Genomic DNA, 26221 nt, shown 5'->3' on the forward strand with positions numbered 1-26221 from the left:
CTTCGTGGCCAGAGCAGCTGAGGATGTTGTGACCTGTCCTTGTCATCCCTGAAACAGTGGCTTTTGCAGTGCTCACCATCACTTCTGGCTGCACGTTCACTCTGCTCAGGAACGTGCAGCTACATGACCTCTTCAGAGGGCCAGAGGCTCTGGTTTTGACAACTCACAGTCTGAAATCTGTCAGGAAGAATAGGCTACAAGAGTAAGAGAATGGTCCATACTAGAAATGTTAGAAGTAAGCAATTTTGGAGCCTTAATTTGTCAATATTTTCAGAGAGGACAAAGAGCATGACTGAGTATAATTTGCCAGAAAGTTGATAGTCTCTGAATTCAGACCCCAAGTGACTGAAGTAAACCTGCTTGGAGAAATGGGATCCAGTGAATTTTAACAGAAGCAAAAGCACAGTTGCTTCCCCTTTTGTTATTTTTTTCTCCTTCTTGAAACTCTTGGAACTTCTTTTTGTGCCCCCCGGAACTGTTCTGTCTCAAAATACATCTCTAAGTTGTCCGGGAGCACACGGGGAATGTTTACTGTACAGTTTCAGAAAGATGTCAGCTTTTATGGAAAGGAGAACGGCAACAAAAGCACAACATGTGAAACATTGGGCACCTCTTCACATACATGTGCTAATATCACTCTCTTCCAGCAGCATCTTGGCTGGTTTTTTAGTGCATTAATACAGACTGCTTGCTTTGATGACACTGAATCTGTTGCTGAGGTTGTTTTGCTGCCTCTGTTTAAAGACTGGGAGTATGATGGTGCCTCACACCTTGCAGTTACTGAATTATTTAGCTGAGATCAGTCTGTCTCAGAACTCTAACACAGAAGCTGCTCTTTGAAGTTGCGTGAAGAATTGCAGGGGCTCAAATGTCTCTGCTGATGGTTTTCTATTGCCAGAGGTGTGAAGCACAGCGGCTATTCAGAGTAATTTATCATCTTTTTCAGCAAAGTAATGGCTTCCTTTTCCCCAAGTGGACCTTGGATACTCTTCAGAAAAAGTGGTAGTTGAATATATGAAATTTAGTGATACGTCTTATTTTTGTACTTCATCATTCTAATTGAAAACCACTAATAAAATGAAGGAAAACATGTAAGAGCAACTGCAGGAATTTGATTTTGGACGACATTAAAGCAAGTGAGAATTACTGTAGTTGTGGTTTAAAACAATTTATATGCGCTCTGTTAAGTGACGGAAGAAGGCTTTGCTACAGCTGTACCTAGTAGTTAATCCTGGAAGAGAGGATTCCTTCCAAATTAATGCTGTTTATCCCTATTAGATTTTTATTTATTTTTTTTTAGTCTGTACATTGATAGTCCCTGACCTTCTCCTGACCTTCTAAAACTCTGCAGGTTAGCGTATTGATGTGCCATAGGGCCACATTAAAAAAATTGCCTCTTGCTGTGATACCTAATCTGTCATATTTCAAAACCTGTGAGTTGTAAGTACATCTTAGATTTTGTAGATTTGGTGTAGTGGTGGAAACATTTGCTTAAAAGGCCAGCAAGTTCTGAATCTCACTTCTTTCTTGGTGTTTTCCCATTAGTGGCATTACCACGTTGCACCATACACACATTCCTGCAGTTACCAGCATACTCCTGAAGACTGCCTTTGCTTTAGAGTGGACTGTCTGAGGACTTCAGTGTCTTGTGGTCCATCAAGTCATAAGATAATTTGAAAAAGTGAAGCATCTGTCTTGTAAAACTGCTTTTTTGGTTGGGAATGATTTTGTTCTAGGCTGGTGATACCACAGGACTTAACTGGAACTTGCCTTGGGGAACCATCTGCATTACTGTGACTGAGGGCAGTGTTCTCTTACTATGAAGAGTTGCTGACTTGAGATCATAATGAGAATCTGTAATCATGTGTTAAACATATTTTGATGCTATTGTTAGTATTTAATGTTTTATGAATAGCTGTGCTGTGCAGCAGGAGATACAGTGGTCCTTTTTCACCCAGTTTTTATATAAATCATGTTGAATAAAGGCAGTGTTATTTGAGGTTGCAGCCTGAAAAATATTTTAATGAGGGTCTCTTGTGTTTCTTACTCTCACAAAGACACTAATTTGCTTGGAAGGCACCTAACATCAGTGCTAACATTGCTGCATAGAGCACCCTTAACTGTACTGCTACAAGAGATCTTTAACCATTGTAAATTGTTTCCCTCACCTCTGCCCACTTCTGTCTCTTCTCGCAGCAAAAGCCAAATCCAAATGTGGTGCCACGTTCTTCCCATGTGCCAGTGGGATCCACTGCATCATTGGCCGCTTCCGGTGCAACGGCTTCGAGGACTGTCCCGACGGCAGCGATGAGGAGAACTGCAGTAAGTGCGAACCTGCTTGCAAGTGAGGGCGCTGCGGCTTATTTCAACTCATTGGTGCTACTTAGAAAGGAAACATTCAGTACCCTTCAGTTTCTGAGTCAAAAGTTCTCCCTGTCATTTATGACCCGGATGATCCTTGGCTTTTCACTTCATGGAAATTAGTCTGCCTTTTTTTTTTTAAGATCCACCTCAGTCTTGCTTTGTGCATAATGCCTTTATGATACTTCAAGCCCCTGAAATTAATTTTAAGCTCCATGTTTGTTTTGAACATGTTCTCTGGACTCAAATGTAACTCAAATTGGACAAATATTAAATATAATTTGAATTGTTCCATTTTTATTTGCCTATTTCTTGTCACTGAAGAATATGATGTGTTTGGTCATCAGCACATCTGGGTTTCTCTTTATACGTGTTCTCAAACAACAAAAAAGCAAATAATGGCATATTTAGTGAAACAGGTTCTTGGAAGGAGAGGCAGGTTCTTGAAGCCAGACATGCCTGCCAATGCACAGCAGCAGGGAAGTTGTAGCAGAGAGATGATCTGAAGTGCTGTTTGTTTTGGGCTAAACCCTCTGTGTGTGGCAGCACAGATCCATTTGTATCTGTAAGTCTAGCAGGCATAAGTCATAGCAGTAGGGAAAAGTTATGTTGAATCCAGCAGCTCTGTTGTTGCTATCAAGAGCCGGTAAAAGCATGGGTCTCTAGGTGAAAGCTTGCAGCAAAATACTTGCTCATCCTCCTGTCAGAGGCATGCTGAGGTTTTGTTTTCAATGACTTTTAAAGGTCAGGAGGAGGACAACAGACAGCAGCTTTCAAAGATAACAAAAGGGGTAATCTTTAGAGTGATCTATCACTGTCTGCTTCATGGAGGACTTGTCTTTCCTGTTGGTGGTTGCTGTGCTTTCCCCACAGCATGAACCTCTCTTAAGATGGCATCTGTTGTTGTCCCGGAGAGTCTGGCTTGGGCCCTGTGAGGACTTTGGCTGTGGCAGGGAGTCAGAATTGAAGGCTAGGGAAATTACTCTGGGTTACACTTGAACAAGTGGACTAAAAAAAGTTTTGACAAGAAGTGCTTTGAATGTCCTTAAGGTGGTGGACTGATAAGTGGCTGGTCTCAGTTGAAAGTGCACCAGCTTATGGAGTTCATTAGGAATGACACAATTTCCCGTGAGCTTGTAGTGTATAGTTCCAATGGGACCTTACTGATCTCCCCATTATTCTATGCCAATGAGGCACTTGGTGTTTTTTAGCACGTCTAAATGTCTAGTTACTGCTTATGAAGAGGAACAACCATGTAGGTTCTAAGGTGACCTCAAAAATCAATGTGGTATGCAAGTGTGCAGCAGTTTCAAACCAGAGGGGTTTTAGCATGTTTGTGCTAAACAAGCTCTTGGGGAGCTGGAGAAATTGGGAGTGTTTGTTATTTGTCCTGCAGGTTATACCCAGAGTAGACTCTAAAGTTTTGTTAATTAATTAATTAATTAAAAACTCTTTAACTGTAGCTCTTTAAAAAATGGAAACCAGTTAGTATTTGGAAACTGTAATCCCCTTTGTTATTGTGTCAAACAAGCAGTTTGAAGTAGACAGGGCATCTAAGCAGCCTTTCTTAAGATTTTCGATTGGAAAGTTGCATTCTGTTTCAATCTTCCCATTACCAAAAACTGTTTGGAGTTCAGAGAAGAGTGCCAAAAAGTATTAAAGGACAGAGACTGATTTATGAGTAGATACTAAAACCAGCTAAATTAGGCATATCTCAGCTAAGTGATGACTGTGTTGAAGGATATGGTTATATATGATGTATATGAGGGATGCAAGCACTGTTCTTTAAAAAGGAGTTTAAATTCAAACAGAGGCTGAGAGATTTCAACATTGCCATTGTATCAATTCAAAATAGTAAGGAGAATGGGGAAGAGGTAAATAAACTACTGCCTGGCCAATTCTACTCAGTCAAAATTGTTGTCTTATAGTATGAAACTTCAGCTAAACGGAGTCTTCTGTAATGGGAATCAACAGGCAGTGTTTATGGTAGGCCGTTCTACCCTCCATATGTCTTCAGTGTGAGCAAATGTGGAACAGTTATCATGATTGGGCTCTCATGAAAATGAACAGAAGGCTTATCACAACTGTGGGTGGGCTAAATCTCTGGTAATTGTAATGAATCTTGCATAAATTAGAAGTTTCAGTTCTCCCTGGTTAGAGAGCCAGGGCTGGTTTGATTGCCAAGTTACTCCCACATACCCAGTGAATTGACCAGCTGTTGAGTTGTGATCTGTGGTTGATGCTTATCAGCTATTTAACTGCCTGGGCAAGAGAATTCCTAATGAGAGATCTCTCTTTCTCTTTTTGCAGCAGCAAATCCATTGCTTTGCTCTACTGCCCGATTCCACTGTAAAAATGGTCTTTGCATTGATAAAAGCTTTGTGTGCGACAGTCAAAATAACTGCCAAGACAACAGTGATGAGGAAAGCTGCGAAAGCCCTCCAGGTAGGCACAGGGGTTTTATTCTCTTCTGCAATATTATACCAACTCAACACAGAACAGGCTCGGTAGAAAATAGGATTCTGTTGGCTTGCTCTGTGTTGGCTAGCACTGCATATAGTGAGAGTGAAATGTGTAGAGAGTGTGCACATGCATACATTGCATTCTCAGTGCTCAGAAGAGTGGTTTATTTTTCAGGTTTGCAAAAACACACTTTTGCAGGAAGTGCTTGTAATGTGTGATCCAGTGGTCACTGAAGTTGCTGGGAATGCATTTAGTACTTCTGTGAGAGGGATTGGACGTGGGGGGATTGATAGTCAAACCTGAGCTGGAAGTGAATCTGTCTCTTTACCAGATGAGTAAATGTTGTGTATGCTAAAGCTTTAGATTTTCATTGCTCAGTTACCTTCTGAAAAACATATTTATGTTTAACCGCAGGACAGGTCTACAGTGAAAGCATTTATTCCTACCCTTCCCCTGAAGACAGGGAAGAAAAATTTTATTTGAAAATTGTTGTGTGTTGAGTCTTGGGAGAATCTCAAAACACAGTGACATTTTTATTCTTTTTAACCTATAATTTAAGTCCACAGGTAGTGCTTCTCAGTTTTGTTTTCTTAACACCACAGTATTTTATAAAACGTGAAATATATATGAATGACTTGAGGTTAACCAACAGTGTGTATTGGGCATCTGCTGCTAAACATTTTAATGGCTGAGTTGCTACCGAGAGACCAGAGTAGAACAAATATGGAGACGGTGGATGTTTCCAGGGGAGAGTCAGCCTGTAGAAGGCAGGACAGATGAAGAGAGATAAAGCAGCATATGAAGGAAGATGTCATTAGTGAAATTGAAGGAGAATTACTTTATTATCTACCTGCACTGATGAATTAATCCTTTGTGGAAAATAAAATAATCCTGAGCTTAAGATGATGATAAATATTCTTGACAACTCACAGAGGAAGAGGAAAAACACGCAACAGCAGTGCTAACAAAACAGGGTTTACAGCAGTGGTGTGTGACGGTCTCTTCTGTGTTGTACCTCTGCCTAGCCTATGAGCTCCTGCCTTGGCTCCGCATGTAAAGGTTGGAGGGGTCATCTTGGTAACTTTTCAGCGTGCTGAGCTACATCACAGCCTGGGAACATAGCTGTGTCTGGATCAGAGCCTTGCAGAGGGTCTGGCCTGCCCCTGCTCTCTGTCGGGAGCGGGACGAAAGGGCTGCTGAGGGCCTAGCACGTGCCCAGGGCTGGACTGCTCTTCACTCCAGCTCTAAGGCAGCCTAATCAGCTTAATGTGAGTGGTAAGATTTCTTTTGCTTTCTGTCTTTGTTTTTGCTTCTGGAGCTTAAAGCAGCAATGCTATTCTCCTAGGTTGGGATGACTGCTTCCCCTGCAGATTAATTGGTTGGATTTCCTCCAGGTTGTTTGTTGTCATGACAATCTGCTTTTGGAACTGACTGTCAGGCTCAAGAGAAGAAAAGAGCTGTATTTCATGAAGCTGTTACTTTTGTCTTCATATTTGGTCCTTCTGGAAATGTTAGATTAGTAAGAGAGTAAGCAAGGTAATTCTTTCTGATTATATGTGTGAAAGCGGTGCAAACAAGGAAGAAAGAACTCTCTCCATTAAGACAAGAACAGCCACAGTTGTGGGCCAATTTAAAAAAAAAAAAGTTCCAAGTATGGGGCTGGGAATGAGGAGTTCCCAAAGTGCAGTACTGGTTGTGGGGAGCCTGTGTAATTCGCTTTTCCTTTGGCAGCTCAGATCCTTCCTGAATGGCTGTTTCACTGTGGACAATGGTGAGAGGGTACCTGTCTTTCAAAGCTAGGATTAAAAGTGTGATGTGTTCAGCTTCCCATCTAAATATAAATGACGATTCCCTCTGGAGTTTGCAGCTGTGGGTATGTCTGTCCTGGCTTGCAAACACACCAACTACTTCATGTTAATTGGGAATTAGATGCTACTGTGGACAGTCTTTAATTTCTCACAATTCTTCCTACAGCAGATCTAATTACTGTAATTACAATGTGTTCGTGTCAACACAGTACCCAAGAATCCTGGTCATTAACTAGAACTCAAGTGCTCTGGGTACTTAGGGACAGAGCAAGGCAAATCTGTAGGGTGTTATAAAATGAATGTAGAGGGGTTCCTTCCGACTGGCTATGTTATGTCAAATGAGGTGGCTTTAGTTCGGTGTAATTGAGTGTAATCTGACACATGAGATTGTCTTTGTGTGCTGTTTTTCTATCTGTAAATGTGTTGATTTAGAAGTCACTAAGCTTCTGAACCACTGCATGATAGCGTCGTTATCACCATTTAACAGATGGGAAAGAGAGGGCACAGATCAGCTAAAGGAAATGCTCCCAGAATGCCATCCTGGATGGTAGGACTGGAGCTTCAGCCGTGCTTGTCTGCTTCAGGGGCATGTCATTAGACTTAATCAATGTTTGCAAACTGTTTTGAGATACTATGATAACATGGGAAATAGAAGTGTGAATTATTAATTGATACTTTGCTCTCCTTCTGCTCTCTTGGGTATACTGACAAGCTTTTTAAATTGTCACCTCTTCCTGCTCTTCCATGAACTTCAAAGGCTTCCTTTATCCTGCTGTCATTACTGCAGACTCCGGTAGCATATCAGTTTGGTTTGTGTCAGATACTCCTCCATGCATAAGGATCCTTTCAGTCAAGAAGGGTCACTCTGCAGACTAGGAAAACAGGAATGTGGCCTCCTACTGAAAAACATATTGACCCAGCTTTGACATGGAACACTTCAAAATGTGTCATTTTCAATGAATAATAGCTTTGGTGGCATGCTGCAATTTGAGATGAACCTGAAGATGTGCATTTATAAACACTTATTTTGGTTGCAAATAAGAGCAGATTCATTTGAGAGGAGGGATGGCCCCATGATTTAGTTGTGAAAATGAGAGGAAGATCAAATTTTGGAGCACGTTCCTGCCCTCTCTTTTCCTCACCACTTGTAACTGAGTGTTGTGTATTTTACAAAGGTTTGTATGTCATGAGGAAAGTGTCAGATTAAAAAGTACCAGTTCAGCAGCAAGTCAAAGAATTCTTCTCTAATACCTCACAGAAGTTATCTGTAGCTCTTGTCACTGCCGTGATAAACTTAAGAGCAATTCTTTTAATCCCACCACAGCTATAGTTTGGTCATCTCAGTTTTCCAGCAGTGAAGTAGCACAGGAAAATATTTCCCTTAATCTCGAATGTGATGTATTCATCAAAGTATGTGCTTCAGTCTTGGGATTGGATGGAAGATATAATTGCTTGAATTATTCACACCAGTCAAAAATGTGAATTACATAAGAATTGTTCTTTCTAGGGCATTACTCCAGGTTTAACAACACCAGTAGCAATTAGAAATTTCTGCTACTGTTCTGTGTTTAATTGATCTCAATTCAGAGGAAAGTTTCTCTCCCCCACATACTTTTCTCCTATGCCTCTATTTAGCTGACAGTGTTAATCATTTATAGCATCTACTCTGGGTGTACTCCTCAGGCCTGTCGCTGTGGGGATTTCCTGTTCTGTGACAGGCATCCACTCAATTGGAAAGGAATTACTCCTCAGTATCTTCCAACAACCATGTCAATTTGTTCAGCTCTAGGACTGTGTTTAATTTATTCTCTTAATTGGTTTGGGATTTTTTTAATCTAAATGTGTCCTCACAGTGCTTCTTTTCCTCCATTTTGTACTTTTACTTTAGAAAACTAACAAAAGCATACTGGATAGTTTAATTCAAACTCATTTTTCTTTCATGGCCGTCCTTTTCTTTCCATCTAAGTTGCTAAATACCTTTACTAGTTTAAACCGTGTTGCCTAGGAAAGGGAGTTTTATTGTTACTAATCTGTATTTACTTGGTCTGCTGCTGTAAAAAGAGATTCTTGACTTCAGTAATATTTCTGAAATTCTAGCTCTGCAGTTGTTTGTAAACAGTACCATCGTGATCAAGTTATAAACCAAATGTTTTGCAAGTGTTCAGAAGTTAATTCTTGTCCTGTGTATTTGGTAATGTCCAGTGCTGTCCATGTGGATACCTCCTCCTTTTATTTTTTGGTAATCTTTTTGTTGAATTTGCATTAGGATTTTTATATGCCCCAGTATTCTAAAACAGTTTTAGAAGCATACGGAGTTTCAGAAGTCTCTTTTCTTTTCTCTGGGGCATTTATAAATTGCTTATATAAAACTTGTCAGCATAATAAAAAAGAAAAAATCTGACCCTGTGTCAAATTACGAGAAAAATCATTCAAAATGTTGACTTCCTAAAATGAATTTTTACGTGATAATGTGAATCCTGTAACCATAGTTTCTGTGGATTAAGTTATAGCAAAGCTGGAAGTGGTCTGGCTGTAGATGTAATCGCCAAGGCCATTGCTAATGTTTGCATGACTGAGTTGCAATGCAAAGTGGGTTTTAGAACTGACAGCTAAGTGGAACAGACGTACTCTAAATTTCAGTGAAATACCACAAAACCTAGTTTATGAAACACAAATAGCTCCCAGAACATCCCACTCTATATGGAGCTTGTAACCAGCCCTTTGCACGTGGTAAATTGAAAATCTGAAATTCCCAAATGCTGTGGTATCTCTTGAACATCCCAAGGCTTTGTAGTCTGATCCTGTGTGTATACAGGATTTTATTGAGTCTCTCTGACTCATTATTGTCTCAGTCTGTAAACTGAAGCTCAACTTGCAATTATTGTGCATAATCTTAGCCCGGATTCAGCCTGCAGCAGGAATTTAATACTCAGAGGCAGACTGAATAGAAGCAGAAACATAATGAAGGATACAAATAAAATGTCACTGAATGTTTTATTAAATGAAGGCTTTGCCTGACCATATTTAGCTCTCTAATATCCTTCTTTTGTAGTACTTGCTAGATGGAAATGGTTTTGTTAGCTGTGAATTTTTCTTTCCTGTGTTCCTCCATGCTTCCTCTTCTTTCCCTTTTTTTCTCCTCAAAAGATGACTTATTTGAGAGGGTTCTTGTTAAGAAAAAAATGGATCCATCTGCATGGGGACTAACAGGTAAGGTGAGCTACAGGAGGCAGGTGTTCATGTAGTTGGTACTGACCTTTCAGGTGACTGGTGAGTTCATCTCTGTGTTAATTTTGACAGCACATGGACTCTGTGGTCTATGCTGCCTCCCAGGGCAGGCCATCATTTCTAAAATGGATTGTTGATCACTTGATAAGAACAGATGGTAATAATTCAGGCATTGCTGTAGATGGGCCCAGACTCATTCAGAAACATGGTATCTTGAGTGGGATCAAGAGAGGAACTCTTACTTCACTCTGCATGGAGGTTTTGGAATTTAAGCAGTTTAAAATAGATGTGGGGGTCTCAGGGAGAGGTCCAGACAGTGGGTACAAGTGGATTTGAGTTGCTGTCACTCAGCTCCCTGAGTTTGTGAGTATGACAAGGTTTTGTTGCAGAACAGACAAATGTAGCTGTGGAATAGTCTCCTATTCTACTAGGAATAGTAGACCAGCGTGTTGCTTCTACAGTTATTTTGGCAGAATAGAAGACATGCTGCCAAAATGTAATTAATAAAAGACATGCTGCCCCTGTTCAGAGAGCAGATGTTCTATTAAGAGCAACTGTAATGTGGCAATAGACAATGACTTAAGTCTTCAAACGGACAACAAACTTACTTTAAAAGGTGTTTCTTTTAAGGGAAGTGTCCTTCTCTTCACCTAATCTGCTCAAGTCACCTTTGATGACTTGAAGCTCAAAGTTACCAGCAGATGATAACTTGACTACTGTAAAAATCAGTTTTATGATTTAGGTCAAATCTTGACTGGGGTGTTGTGTCACCGGGAGTCACCATGTTTATCAACAGCTTTATCAGTGATAATAGGGAAGAAAAATAGGATCTGGCAACAATCATCTTGACCTGAAAGCAATTCCTTGAAGATAGTAAGGACAGAGAACTACCATTGTGCCTCCAGCTTTGTGTTAATTATGTTCTGTAGACAGATGTACTTCAGAATGCCTTCCCTCAAGGCACAGCTTACTCCCATCATGGAAGTGCCAGCCTCACTGGAGTGCCTCATTGGACTTCTACTGTAATACCATGCTTTTTAATTTTGGTTGGTTGATTGGTTTTTTTTGTTGCTGGAACTGAAATTGCAGTTCTCATGCTACTTATAAAAACAGGAGGTGTAGGGATACTTTTCTTTCATCAAGTGACTGATGAGAAGAGCTGGGAACTGAGCCTGAAAAAGCATAGGGTCTTCTCACCTGTGCAGAGATGAAATGTGAGCTCTGAATGCTTGTGTCCAGATATTCTTACCTTCACTTTTTGGCATTAATGTCTAATTAAAAGTTCCAGAAAGAGGTGATGACATGGAGATCCAATTTCATTGCCTGTGCTTCAAGACATGAAAAACAGGTTATAAAATGTTACACTTGAGGAAGACAAGTGTGAAATAAAGGACATTCTTTTTCTACATTGATCTTGAGGCTCATTAAATTATATCTTGAGCTCTCATTAGTAAAAATAAATAAATTCTTGTGAAATACATTTTCCACAAGTTTATAACATCCTGTTGGAGCTTGAGGTACACTCTAAGTATTGGCATGTCATGCCATGCCCTGGCTGCTGAATTGCATTAACTTTTAATTTATGTCAGTGTGACTTAGTTGTGCTAAAGGCTCCTCTTGCTGGACTATAGGAGCCAGACTCAAGTCTTTTTGCTGTCACTGGAGGAAGTCCAAATAAAAGGCACAGATGTTAATCTTTGATTTGCTGTGAAACAAAATCAGTTCCAGGTAAGGTGACCAAGTGCATTTTCTATACTTACTGTAGAAAATTATTATAGCATTCATATTTGAAATGAAACCTTCTGTCAGTGCAGTTTCAGTGCAGGGACAACGTGGTTTTTGTTGGAAAATGGGAGTTGTTGTAGCAAGCACGTGTCATGGAAGAGCTTCAGTAAAGGTTTCCTGGGTTAAGTACTGAAGAGACACTCTTGCTAGCAGAGTGGGAGTTAGCTTGGCTGTGTTTTCGGTTTCACTTCTAACCCTCATTCATCAGACTGGCCTACCCCAACCTGTAATTCTACCTTGAAGCCCAGCTGGGAGCTGGTCTGCATGGCTCTCCCTCCAGGTCTGGCCCTATCAGCCCTGCACTTTTAGTTAAACCCTGCTGTTTAGCTTGGTTATTGACATTAATCTCAGGTAAGTAATAATGCTTTAGCCTTAATCTAGCTTTGAGACCTGTGTGCATTAACCAGGTCAGCAAAAAGTGTGAGGTTAATTTATGTTTCAGTGCCTTTGTTGGTCCGGCATTGTCATGTCTGTAACCACTGGTTAGAAATAATTTCCCAAGTGTAACTGTTGAGGAAGGTGGCTGCATGCAGCAGTTTGCACTGGGACTTGGGTAGAGGGCACCGCTGTCCCTTTCTTTCTTTTTGGGAGTTGGACTGGCTTTTTGTGAAGCAGTGGAATTGGCAAGAAGACCGTTTTTTTTTTTGTATATACCTGTGTGTATGGGGAAAAGCAGATCTCAGCTATTTGAATGTCAGACTTTGGGGTAGGTTTTTTATTTTGCTTTTTTTCTTCTGCCTGCAGCTGCCAACAGTAAAGTTGGAAGGTGTGACTCCTAAAATGTCAGGCTGCAACTCTGTCCTCAGCTGTACCTAGTTTTCCATGTGGTTAAAATCTGTATCTTTTCACTACTTCAGTTATAACTGGGAATAATTTGGGTCATGTGAGCTCTGTCAAAGCTTGTATGTGTGTTCTTACACAAAGCTAAAGCCACAGGCAGAGCCAACATGGCCAGGTGTAAAAGGATCTTCATTCAGATTCTGTAGCAGTTTAGTACGTAGCCAATTCTGTGACTGACCTAAAGTAGTATGTTTTCAGTCAAAAATGTGACAGTCCCCTAGAGTTACCAAGCTCTGCTGAGAAGCTTTACTGACGTTGGCTCAGCAAGAATAAGTGCAGTGACTCCAGATCATCTAGGTGTCCCTTTAGCTAGAATCTGTGCTGCTGCAGTGCACTTGGTTTGTGAAGGAGAGCAGGTAGAAATGCAGAACTATCCCCAGAAATATAGGTGATCCCATCAGTGCAGGACCTCAACAGGTATTGGCAGTTTGTGTCTATTACTTTGAGAAATCCTTGTTTAGGATAATTCTTGTTTTTCTCCAAGTGTTTTCACTTTACTATGCTAGCATAGCTGCAGTTTTATTCTGCCTTACAGAAAATACGATTTTATATCATCCTATAGGACAAATAAAGGTGTGGAAAACTGAATTGTGGGGGATGCCAAATCACTGAGGTGGTATTAATGTCAAAGTGTATCTACTAGACCTTACTGATCTTCATGCCCACTCATTCCAAATGCTGCTCCCAGCCAGGTCAATGGAACTTTCTGCAGCTGAAGCTAAAGGCATTTGTTTCTTTATTGTAGATCACACTTAAGTTGCTATACCAGTGTGCTGTATTCACTCTGGAGAACAAATTAGTTGAGGGTGGCTTTAAAGCCCAAGCAAGTTGCCAACTGGGGTTCCAGGGAAAGGTATTTCATGCTGCCTGATCTAAAACTAACAAATGAAACTTAGTAAGAAAGTGGATTATCATGAAAAAGGAAGTTTCTTGCCAGGTTTTAGATTAAGCTGAGATTCATCCTCAGCCAAGCATTTCAGTACCTGTAAATGTGTGACGGATGAGCCTGTTGAATTCTAGACTTTCCTTCTTTGCTGCTCTTGCATTAAAACTTGTGTCCCAGCGTCTGATCAGACTTCCTAGAAAAGCTGGGAACTGTAGCGGATTTTCTTCTGCCTGCTGAAAATTGTGAAGTGATCAGAGACACATCACACCAGTATTTAGTCTTTGTGCTGTTCCCTGAGCTTGCCAAAGTAACTCATGCTCTCATCTCACATTACCAGATTTTTGGTACTAATTTGCTGTAAAGCATTGTGTTAAAAAATCCATATTTATGAGGGATGTTAAAACAAAGTAATTATATGGTTTTCAATTACATAAACATCAACATGCAATGCGAATTAGAAGCTGAATAATTAATTTTCTGTTCATTTGTAATATAGTCTATGCAAACAGTAAAACCTGGAGAATGAGGAGTGTGAATGGTATGGTGCCATAAAGCGCTGATAGCATCTCTGTTCAAGTTCAGTTCAGATGTGAAAACAGGTATGGGCTATTCAGGGAGGTCACAACCTGGTGAGTGGGAAGCACTGGGTTCAGAACTCCTGTTGATACATATGCCCTATGATTAAATAGTGTTTCCATTAGCATGGCTGAAGGCAGGAACACTGGGGAGTGCCTGTTCACATGTCCTGAGCACAGAGGTGGCAGCAGCTGGAGCCACCTGATGCTCTCTGCTACTGGTGTTGTAAATAACATTGCACAGTTTGGGTTGTGTGCCTCATCTCTATTTTGCGTGGGAAAAATACCAAACTTTTAACTTTTGAAAAGTGTGTAAAAGATTATTAAGTCATTTGAAGAAAATATGATTAATAATTTCTGAATATTGTCAGTCACCTGCAGTGCACCAGACAGTCACTGTGGGGTCTGGTCATTGGTGCTGAAGTACATTCTCTGAGGCTTCAAAGCAGAGACTTTCAAAACTTCATTTATTCTAACAGCATTATCGCAATACAGTAAATGCAACAATTACTGAGCTCTTAAGTGGAAATCGTTTTGAGGATCTGGTGTTTTTGTTAAGAGGTTAGGAAATATGTTACGCTGCACTAAAACCTGTGGGAACTAAAAACTAACTAGTTCCATTTATGTTCAAATGTTTTTTCATAGATTGTCCCTCTGCCTTCTTCATGCTGAATTGCAAGCAAACACCAACCTTGATTTAGTGATGGCTGTCAGGAAAACACTTCTAGACTTTTTGAGGCAGTTTTTCTATGGCAAATAGTGTTTATGGTTCTCTATGGAAGACTAAGGACTTTGCTGCAGCACAAGTTCTAGACCTCAGAGGTTTTCTGAATTAAAACTTGAACTGTTCTGTCAGTCAACTTGGAAGTCCATGTTGGCTGGAGCCTGGCTGACTGGTTTGTGAGGATGTGGTTTGGAGTTAGTTTGAGGGAAACATTATATGCAATTAAAATTGGAGCTCTGCAAGGTATCTTGTGCTGATACTTGTAAGAAACCATAGTTCTGGGAATACTGTATGGGACTATTGTACAGGTCCTTACAGTAAGTGACCATCAAATTTAATTTCCTTCTTTCATACTCTAGAATTAGAAAACAGTAAGTATGTGACTTCAGGAATGTACTTTGAAGGAAGTTGTATCCTTGCTTAGAAACTGCTCAACTGTGATCAACCACAGAAAGGGGGATGAGGAGATCATATGTTCCATTCAAAACTGAACAAATTCCAGGTTCATTTTATTTGTTGTTTTCACTTGCTATTAAAGCTGAATTGGTCTGACCAGGTTGGAACAAGTGTGTTGAGGACAGGTTCGATGGACAGGTTCTTCCAAGATGGGCTCAGACAGTAGGGTGGCTATAGCAGGAATGAGAGGATGGGAGCAGATGTTTTGGTAAAAGATGAGTCCTGGTGGCAGTGAGCAGAGCTTACTGTGCAAATAGCAGCTGCGTATCACAGGTAGAGGCTTAAGCCATGCCTCTACTTTTTCTTTTTTTAAATTACATTTTATGAATGGGTCAGTTGGCCATGGTCTTGTCAGTTGCTGTTGTGTGGGAGGCAGCTCATATAATTAAGCCTGAGGTGGTAGTAACCTGCTGTTCATATGCACACATGATCAGTTTTGTGATGAATTAGCTGCCAAGGTTTACAATCCTGAGCCCGAATTCTTGCTTTTTTTCATTGAGTTCACAGCACAAGTGTGATTGAATCAATGAGTGTTTGTAGAAGCCACTACTGGCCTCTCCCTTGTTTTCCAGACTACCTTATGCACTTCTTGATATGTAAATCCCAGTTGATGGTTAGTTGGCAGCCATATGAGATCAGGTTCTAACCGTGACTGATAATTGCAAGAAAATATTCAGGGAGTGCCTTCCTGGCCAAGGTGGGTGTAATTCAAGACTGTATGTGAAGGAGCACTGGCTGGAAGTGCCTGAGGAAATGTGCACATGTGGTGTTGTGAGCCACATTTTGGAGACAGATCCCAGCAGATGCCTCTGCAAGCTGTATGGCTTTTCTGAGGTGGAAACCAAGCACATGGAAAAACACTGTGCAATGAGTTAACCTTTGAATAATGCATTTCCCAGCAAGGTACCAGAATGCTTTTGGTTTGTGTCTTTCTTACCTGTACATCAGCAGTATGGTCAATCTTTCCAAAAGCCTGATGTAAATACAGAGTAGAGGAATCATACTGAACCTGTTTCTCTTGTTTCTGTGCTCTTTTCATTCATCATTTCACCCTCACCATATTCTCTACTTTCTTTTGTTAGAAAAACTCTTCAAGAAATTAAGTCAAATTTATGCTGCTTCCCCCCCCCCCCCAGTTTTGTTTTTTTTTGTTTTTTGTTTTTTTTTGTTTTTTTTGTTTTTTTTTTAATTGCCTTCTTTCTTGTAAGACATCAGGGGCTTTTCCTCACTTGTTTCTGTTTGTTTGCTTTGGTTTTTTTCTGTCTTCAGATTTTGCATCTTGCTCTTTTGTCACATATTTGTTTTTGGCTTTTCTGGACATGTCAGACCAGGAGAACTCTGCACTAAGCCATATCCAGACTTCACTTTACTACCTCTAGTTAAAAACATCACAAAATTTTGATGCCCTGTTCAGGTAAATCTCTCTTACACAATCATTGTTCTCCTATTTTAGTGTCACCTTGGAGGGGCAGGAGACCATCTAGGCTTAAAACATAAACAAATATAAGAAAATCCTCAAAACACAGGCAGGAGGAATCACACATCTCGCTGAGAAGACTGGGTTATATGTTCCTTTCTGTTCCATCTCTGGACCACATCTCTCCAGTGTGATTGCCAGACAGTGGCCCTCTACAAGAACATTGCCATCTGGCAGTATTCGTAGCAGTCGTGTGTTTCTTTCAGCTGAGATTTAATATAAGTTTAGTGGTGTCTGCAGTTCACAATCAGGTGAGAAGGAGTCAATTTTTGCTCTGGTTGTGCTATAGTTGTTAGAGCAGGAATTTCCTTTCTGCTCTTTTTTTTCCATATTATTTGTTCTGCTTATATTTTATGGCCATGATTTATAGCATATGTCACGAGTTTCTCTGATCTGCTAGCAGTTCCCTGCCTGTGGTTTGCTAGGTGGGGGCAGTGTCCTGATGCTTTTGACATGAGGTGTGTTTGTTGGCTGCAGTACCTTCCCATTGGACACCAGAACCAAGCCCTTGCAGTGGAAGGAGGTGGTGGGGGGAGTGTCTTGAAAGAAGTTAGTGCATTAAACATCTGCTAGAAGAAGTTTCCACAAGAACTGGGTTAACAGTCCATTTCTTGGGTGTAAGCTGGGGGCAGGCCTTTGGCCAACCCCAGCCATGTGCAGCCCACAGCAGCAGATGTGGCTTTGCAGAGGTTGGTTTACAGAGCAGGAACTGTTGCCCACTCATAAAAGGGAGGAGGGGGAGGAAGCCTTTGCAGCCTGGTCGAGTGCAGACTGCTGCCAGCAGTTGTCTAGAAGCATTCCTCACTGCTGTGAGTTCTGTGAGTGATGCTTCAGAGAAAAATCTCCCCTGGCTTTTTTCAACCACAAGTCTTTGTCGTGCGTAACAGGGTGGAGTTCTCTGCTGTGCTCTTCCCCAAGTTTTTCAGCTGTGGGAGACAAGGGAGGAAAAAAACTAATCAGATTTCTCCAATTTGTTCCTTTCCAGGGGCTGCAGGATTGCCTCTCCAAAACCATTACTTTACTCTTTATGGTAGTTGCCTCTGGAATTGCAATCACATCATATTCTGTCTTTTCTCCTGATAGTTAGGACAGACTTCTTTAGCTTTCTCCTTTTTCTTTCTTTTCTTTTCCATACCCTTTTCCCTTCTGCTTTTACTATGCAGTGAGAAAGCCAAGGAAAAGAAGAGGGTGCTGTGCACCTCTGCACTTTTCACGTTGAGAAAGGAATGTGTCTCTTTTATGTGTGCTATGGCTCTGTCCCAACAAGAAAGCCAAAAATATGAAGTGGGTTTTTTTCTAAAACATGTTTAGATGCACAAGTAAAGTCAACTTCTAGTAGGTTCTGTACTCTGGCAAATTTGAAAATATCACCCTTTTATATAATGTCGATGTGGGTTTTCTTTAAAGGAGGTAAATAATGAAGCAGGAAAGATAACTTAATACAAGCAAGGTTTCTCCCTGCTTGAAAGAATGCTGACTGGAGCAGATATCCCAGATATTTCCACTTATTTCCTTGTTAGAGGCTTCAAAAAGGATCACCATATCTTGACAATTCAGTTTGGCCTGTCCTGTACCATTCTGCTGTGCTTTTTTGTTCAGTCTAAGTTTCAAGGCCTCAGGCTGTGAGGATTTAATTACTGTTTCTGGGGGATTATTGTAATGGCAGCTCTCACAGGTTTTCCTGTTCTAACTTAATAACCTTAATAACTTAATCTGTGCTCTATAGCCTATGTAGTTTCAGGACCTCTACAAGCCTGTAGTGCAGAGCAACTCTTAACTTTTATCTGTCCTTTTTCTTTTGCATCCTAAAAAAACTCTCTAGATCTTTGACTTCCTGAATAGGGTAGTGAATTTATTTCAGTTGTTTTGGGTGAAAAACTGATGCTGAGATGAGTGAGGTTTGCCCTACACTTGTCTGCTTCCACTCTTGCTGTGAGCTGTCCATTAAATGTGCTTCCTGCTTTTAATGAGCACTTCATCCCAGCTGCAATTTTATTAAGGTCTTGTGGACCAGTTCTTGCTAAGTCTTGCTAAATAACTCTTGAAAGAAGATTCTCATTGTCCAGAGGTAGGATTGTGTAGCTCTCAGCTTGTCTTTTAGCTTGTTACTCTTCCAGTGTTTAGATCAGCTGCATTTCGGCCCATTTTGTCATTCGGAAGTTATTAAATTGCTCCCCTGTGGCTTCATCTTCAAACATTGACCTTTCTGTTGATGTTTTGTGCGTGGTTCAACCTGGCCTGATCTCATTCTGTCCTCTGCATTCTATCTGTTACGAGGTATTTCTTCCTGCAAGTCTCATGTGTTTGCATAGGTGCTTCATTTCAGAGGAGTACAGGAGGGATACAGATGTTATGACTTCATTTTTTATTATTTATTATACTGTTTGGGATTTTTTGATCTCTGGAACTCAAAACAATGATCAAACAAGGATTCTCTTTCATTTTTCTTGGCACTAGTTTCTCTCTCCATGGATGGAAGTGACTAGGGTTGATTTTCAGAGTCAGTGACTGGTAAATCACATGAATCCATCCTCAGTCCAGCTGAATTTATAACCTATTTATGTTTTTGCTGGATCTCAATTTCTAAAGCTTACTTTTGCCCTACATAGTTTACATTTTGTGTTCCAGACTGAAAGTGTATCTTGTGAGCCTGGGGGTAAATGCTTGGGTGTTTCCTCCTCCCTATCTAGCTTGCTCCTTGGGCAAGGTCCAGTTCCAGGGCCTTGTCCTCTGCCTGGCCCAGGGAATGGCCAGAGCTCGTTGCAAAGGGGGAGCTCTGCCTGGTGTCCAGCTGCTGTGGGTAAAGGTAGCTCTGCTGCAGCATCTGTTTTCTTAGGCACTTTCAAGCTGCATGAAAATTATTTCAGGCAGCTGAAAAGCATTTGTACTAGTCAATATTGCATGAAATGTCCAGAAAACAGATCTGTTTAGGAGACTTTCCATGGGAGGGTAGAAGGAGAAGAGGAAAAAGATAATAGAAACTGTCAGAGGGAATTCAGTGAGATAGAAATGGAGATTTCTTTGGTCATAATAGTGAAGTCTGTGAGTCCTACTTGACCTTTCTTCCACCTCACCAGTATCTCTTAAAACTTCCAGTTGTTGCTGCTGCTTGTTAAAAGCTGTTTTCCTTCTGTCATTCCTTGCTCCATCTCACATTTATTCACTGGCTGTGCTGTACCAGCCCCTGTCTCACCACTGCTGGTGAAAATCCTTTCCATTGCCCTTCAGGCAGAATGTCTGGAAGGGCAGGTGGATATTCAGTGGTCTCTGAGACAGGGCTGCTCTGCTGAAATGAGGGAGTACGTTACCCAGTGCAAAACACAAATATGAGCAGCTATTGCTTGTGATGGTTACTCTGAGGGCACTCTCTTTTCTTTCTAACTGGGGAAAAATTCTGGTTTCCCCCACACCAGCTTATTTAGCATTTTCTGGTGAATCTGAAAGGGATGCTGACTGTTGCACAGTGTCTCTTAGTGACATGAGAAGCTCTACTTTTTTCTGCTGGGTCCTGTGGGCTTGGCAGTTTGGTGTCACCCTTCCTCTAGGCAGTTTCCCACTTCTTTCCCACTTCTAGTGTGTGGTATGGCTGCTGTTTGGCTGATGTGGTTTTTGTTCTGTTGGTGAAGTAGTAGTGGGAAGGGTGCAAAAGTAGATGTAAGTGGGAGACAAGGTCCTTTACCACTATGCAGTCTAAGGAGGAGGGAGAGGTCTGTTCTCTGGCAGTAAAGTATGAGTGGGAGCATTTTCAGAAGAGATTATCAACCTGTCTTTTCCCTCTTGATTTCATGCTGCACCTTAGCCATCTGTTCTGTCAGCCCTGGAGAAAGCTGCTGCTTTCTCTAGTTTTCACTTGCTTAACCAAGGTTGTGGAGGTTCATTCCTTGCAAGGACAAAACTCCTGTCTGTTGTCATTTAAAAACATTTACTATTATGAATTATGAGGCCACCTGTGTTCTGCCCAAGTGGGCTTTAAATGACGCACAGGTTTGGTTCATCAAGGTACAGCTGTCACTGCAGCTGTAGTGTAAGGACTAAGGCGTCCTTAGCATTGGTGTAGTTCTCATTCCTACAGGAGAGGGAAATTCCCACTCTACAGAATCACTATAATTTCTTACAACTCACTGCTGCATCTTTAAAATGCTTCCAAAACGGCCTTCCAAAGCTCAGGTTTTTCAGTCTGTCTTCTGTTAGGTACACCTAATGTCAGTTCTTCCTTGCTAACTACAAGTAGCTAAATTCATTACAAGAGCTTGCTCAGAAGAGACATTTTCAGAGAAGTCCAGAAGGCAAAGTGGGAGTCCTGGGAGCTAACACAGGAGAACTGCTTTGCTCTCTGTGAACACTTGGTGCTGTGGTAGTGACAGTTCTGGGTTTTTTTTCCACTTTCCAGAGGAATTGAATTGAGGGTGATAGGGCACAGACTACGGGACGTTGTAATCTGAGTCCCATGAAAAATGCCAATAAACGGCAGATCAGGTATTTACACTTTAAATACAGGACTATATTTCAGTGAGGATCTTGTGCTTTCATCTAAGACAAAGCCTTGAATATTGTGAATCTTCTAGCATGGTGGTGTGGCAGTGTTGCTGATGAAAGTGAGCATTTAACCAGATGAATTCCTGTTTCTACTATCAGTAGTAGCTTTTTGATTTCCTTTCTTCCTGTCTTGCACTGTCACAGGCATCTCGGGAAACTCATTTGCCCTAATCCTGTGTTTGACTCATGAGACCCAATGAGCTAATAGCTTGAGAAAAAATTGCTTTAGCAATTGCATTCATAAATATCATGAACAGCCTCCTTAAAGTGGTGTTTGATTACTTGAGACAAAGCTTTCAAAACATTAAAACAGTTTAAAATAATCACTTGGCTAAAGCAGTAACATTCTGTGGATGTGTTTCATTTTTCACAATAATCTATTTATTTCCCTTTCCAGAAAATGGACAAGAAGCCTGTATTAAAAAGTAATTAAATCTGCAACCCAAGCAAGACACAGAAAATTCAAAATTTAATGCTAATGCAGTTTTTCATTTTGCAGATGATTGTTGCCCACTCATATGCACACAAGTATGCACATCATTAACACTGACAAAGAGCTGACTGTTAACTTTGAGATTCTTGGTTTCCAGGAGTTTATTTCACAATCTTATTATGTAAATATGGTTTTGTTAGCTTGTGCAGTTGCCAGGAGAATTACTGTTTGTCTATAGAACTGCATGAGATGCATCTGTAAAAGCTGGGTAGGACTATCTGTTCTGTTGAAAAAGAGTCATGTTGCTTTGATTTATAACTAATCGTTAAAAGTTTAAAGTATCCTGACAATATAAACCAAACAAGTGTGATGGCAGTGTTTGCCAAATGAGACAGTGTCCTGCATGGCATCCCACTGAGGCTTGGGGGGGTTACTGCTGCATAATTGCTGGCTTTCTTTAGGAAAAGGGGTGTGTTGTGAGGCTGTGTGTAAATACACAGAACAAAAACTTCTGGCTGTTTGGTTAAGAAGAAGTTAGTGGTGGGTCCCTATTTTCTTCTAGTACAATACAGGAAGTGTTTGTTGGGGGAGTGATGTTTGACAAAGCTTTATTCCTGTTACATCTGGAGACCTGATGTATTTGTTCTTGATTGTATATCTGATCCAGCATGAGAGGAATGAGAACATCCTATTGCTTGGAACTTTCCTGTCTGGAGGGCAGCTCTGGGAGTTCCCACGTCAGGTAGTTCACCTACCAAAAAAAGTAGAATTAGAAGGCTCATTAGAGTGTTGTTGTGGGTGGTAGTCATGCACAGGCAGGAGCTGGTAGGGGCAGGTAATGTGCATGGGAGGATTTATTTACACCGAGAGAATAATGTTCTTCTGTGAAGCTACAATGTGTGGTACATGGTGCCAAAATTACTTTCTGTGAGTGCTGTCAAATGCTATTGGAAATAGCATTCACAAATTGTCCCATCCTTCTGTGAAAACAGATTCCTTATAGCTTTTCACAGTGGGGAAGGGGATTCAATAGGCAGATGGTTGAAGATCATACTTCAAGGCACGTTAGTTAACGTGTCTTTAACCTTAAAAGGTTGTCAGTCCGTGAATTCTGACTTTGAAGCTTGCAGTGGATGAAGCTGGGATTGCTGCTCAGGATGGAAGTGAATTTCACCTGTTAAATAGAGAGTTTGGCGAAGAACTTCCCTTTGCAGGTCTGTATTATGCTGAGAACAATGCTGCTTCTTAGCACTACTAGACTTATAGTTTGATTGTTGCACAATATTTAATAAATTATATATGTAGCTAGAGGTGAGGGTCAGTTTTTTAAACTATTAAATCTTCAACTTCTATGTGGTTTTAAGCATAGAGTGAAAAGCAGTAACTTGATAATTACTCAGTATAACCTCTGCCATGTTTTTACAGCACAGAATGGTGTGAACACTGCTCTTCACCCTCACACCAGCAAGGTAAATTGGTTGCATTTTTTGTTGTCCTGGAGTTTGCAGCCAGATAGGGATGAAGCTAAGACTTCATTCTGAAGCAGTAAACCATCACAGGTTTGTCACACTGCAAGTGCTGTCTCGCTGTCAGGGGAGACTTGTGAGCTGCAGCGTGAGTGTTCAGTGATAAAACCTGCCCCCTCCGCAATGAGCATGGTCTTGGCTTCCAGAGAGCAACAGTTCTCTCTGCTACTGGTGGGCTCATTTTCCATGATCTGGTTCATGCATATTCAACTCATCACTGTGGGCTTTAATGGTCAGAGCTTTTTGGCTCCTTGTCCAATACAGAGATTGATTTGAAAGCTGAAGTAATTTTGTAGTACTTCCCATATTTTGCCCCAGATATTTTGCTGTGGATATTCCTGTTTCATCACATTTTTATGACTTGAAAATAGGCCACTTCAGACACTTTCCTGTGTAAAAATTGAGCTAGACCTTTCTCAAGATGAAGTTTAAAATTAGAAACTTCACACTTGAATGTCAGAGTTGTGTATAATTTCCTGTGTTGACAACTACATGGCCTCTGTTGTGGATGAGTGAAATGTCTTGAGGTGTTGCTAAGTAAGTTTGTGCCTGTTTCAAGAGCTGCTGTGCTTCTGTGGCACAAATGAAGAAGCCAGCTCTAGGTTGTTGTGGCTGAGCTTTTCTGGTGTGCTACAGTCACTCTGTATCAGGGAGTATCAACCTTTCCTATAATTGTACCATGCCAGGGTTATGCTAGTTGTATTTTATTTTCTGTTTTGCTATAAATTGTATCATGTAATGCTGAGTTTGTTTTGTGTTTAAAATTGTTAAAGCAGAGGGAAGATCGTTTTTCTCTGGGCTACACATAGAAAGCTCTGGAATAACATGTTTGATTTTCTATGACAATAACTTGCCATAGCCTCTGCCACTCCAGTGGGTAATGTTTTCCCTTCTGGTTCCCATTACTATAATTAAATGCATTCAGAGCATTCTGTTTCTGTCTATTAACATGTAATCATGTGATTGATTCTTGTATGCCAAGTAGATATTTTTTCCAAAGGAAATACTTATTTGCATGAGTTTTCAGATCAGCTGTGTAAATCAAGTGCTTATGAGTGGCATTTTGACGTGCAGCTTGAACACTGTATTTCCAACTTCTGTCCTCTGCACCGCTCCCTCATGTACCTCCACTGCTTTCTGCAGTTTTGTTCGCTCCCTTACTACCATGCTTAGTCAGATGTTCAAAGCACTGGTTATTTAACTCCCCAAGAGAAGATGTTACTGTAGCCTGTGGATTTTTTTATTGATCAGGATTTAGTGGGAAGCTGACTTGCCCTTCTGAACAGATTGCTTGTGTCAAGGAAAGATGCTGACCAAGGATATTTTTAGACATTGTTAATGATCCAGAGAATGTACTGTCAAATATTTTCTTTTTAGTCTGTTTTATTTCTTTGGCATCACATCAGGTTAACATTAAGATATTTGTGTTTGCATCCTTTCGTATTGTAAATTCTTTGCCTTCTTTGTTATAACTGTCTATGCAAACCATGTGACTCTTGTTTCTCTGCCCTCTTTTTCTTTTATTCCCTGATCCATGGGAATAATGTTGCCCCTGACCTATAGGAAGACTTCTTAAAGTAGCCAGTAATTGTAAAAATGAACAAACCTAAAGTGCTTACACAAACGAACACCCTGTTTTTCAACCCCAAAGAATTAAATTGTATGCCTATGGATAAGACATTGATGATCAATACTGTCTTCCTTCAAGCTGCCTTGTACCAGAGGATAGGATTGGTACAAGACCATGATTCCAGAATCGTTAATCCTGAGAATGTGTGCTGTTCTGTCAGTCAGAGGTACAGATTTGGCCAATATTTTTTGTTGTTAACTGCAGCATTGAGTTTAGGTCAGCTGAAGAAAGACTGATGATGACGCCTATCCAGCACAATGTTTTCAGACACAGGCACTTGTTTTTAAGAAATTTCTTAACCCAAAGTAGCCCTTTGCATTATGGCCCAGGTATTTTTGATTTCAGACTGCAGATTTGTGCTGGGGATGCAGTGGCTTAGCAGAATGTTGCTGATCTAGGAAAGGTATTGAAGCCCTATCTGTGAGCAGATACTCACTGCATGCTTCGTTTACTGCCATCCTGTGCTGAATAGACTTCACCTAAAATCAGGAGCTGTCTTAATCTTCAGAGATGTAAAGAAGGATGTTTTAATGTCATTTCTTTATCCTGAATCTTCCAGTCCATTATGGCTTCAGAATTTAATGTTATTTGTGCTCCAGACCAATTGCAGAATAAGTGAGAACATCCCAACTGCTTGTGCTGGCGTAGCCATGGCTGCATTGACAGACTCAGGAGCAGGGTATTGCTGATAAGTCTTGTGATCTTAATCTGCTGCTTTATTGATATTATAATGATTCTAATGATTCCTCTATAACACAGCATCTTCCCAGGGAAGAAGGATTTTCTAGGTGTATTTGTGGAGCTTAGCTTTTTGAATGCGTCCTCCAGAGAAGGGAGAGAGCTGCTGGAGAGTCTGACATTTAGTCATGCATTTGACAGTGCGAGTCAGAGTGCTTACTTGCCAAATCTGTGAAGGCATTCCTTGCTCCTGATCCCTCTCACTGTTACTAAGAGGATCTGCATTGTTGGCAACTGGTTTTGCAAATCAAGGAAGATAGTGTTTTCATTTTGAAAAATACTTTCCTTCCATTTCTACTCTGCTTTTAGCTAGAGGAGAAATTTAGGAATGATTTGTTGAAAGGCTTCCTGACACACTGTAATTATACCAGAGATCATAAAGATGAAACAAGGCATCCTTGAGACTTGGGCCATCTAATCAAAGAATTGAGCAAATGAATTTAGCTTCTTGATCATCTATGATCCTACTATGTGACTTTCAGCAAGTTTCTGTCACAATAATTTTTTTCCCGAATTTATAAGATAGCAGTAGCACTTCCTTTATCTTCAAAGGGTATAGTTAGAGATTTATATAAAATTATTTGTTGATTGCTTACTTAATCATAGACTCCTACACCAGTTTGGGTTGGGATTTTAAAGATCATCTAGTTCCAAGCTCTCTGAAAGGATCAGGGACACTTTCCACTAGATCAGTTTGCTCAGAGCCTCATCCAGCCTGGCCTTGGACAGGATGAGGCATCCATGACTTCTCTGGA

General features: G+C 40.7%; 1 protein-coding gene across 2 annotated transcripts in view; it reads left to right on the plus strand.

Moving 5' to 3' along the window:
- Positions 1 to 26221, plus strand: part of LDLRAD3 (low density lipoprotein receptor class A domain containing 3) — a 105593-nt gene that overhangs the window by 50189 nt on the left and 29183 nt on the right. For both annotated transcript variants that reach the window (XM_058829490.1, XM_058829491.1), the window contains exons 3-4: positions 2197 to 2322; positions 4672 to 4806. In XM_058829490.1, coding sequence (XP_058685473.1) covers positions 2197 to 2322; positions 4672 to 4806 — 261 coding nt within the window. The remainder of the gene's footprint in view (positions 1 to 2196; positions 2323 to 4671; positions 4807 to 26221) is intronic.

Source organism: Poecile atricapillus, chromosome 1, assembly GCF_030490865.1.
Source record: "Poecile atricapillus isolate bPoeAtr1 chromosome 1, bPoeAtr1.hap1, whole genome shotgun sequence".
In the NCBI taxonomy this organism is placed as follows: domain Eukaryota; kingdom Metazoa; phylum Chordata; class Aves; order Passeriformes; family Paridae; genus Poecile; species Poecile atricapillus.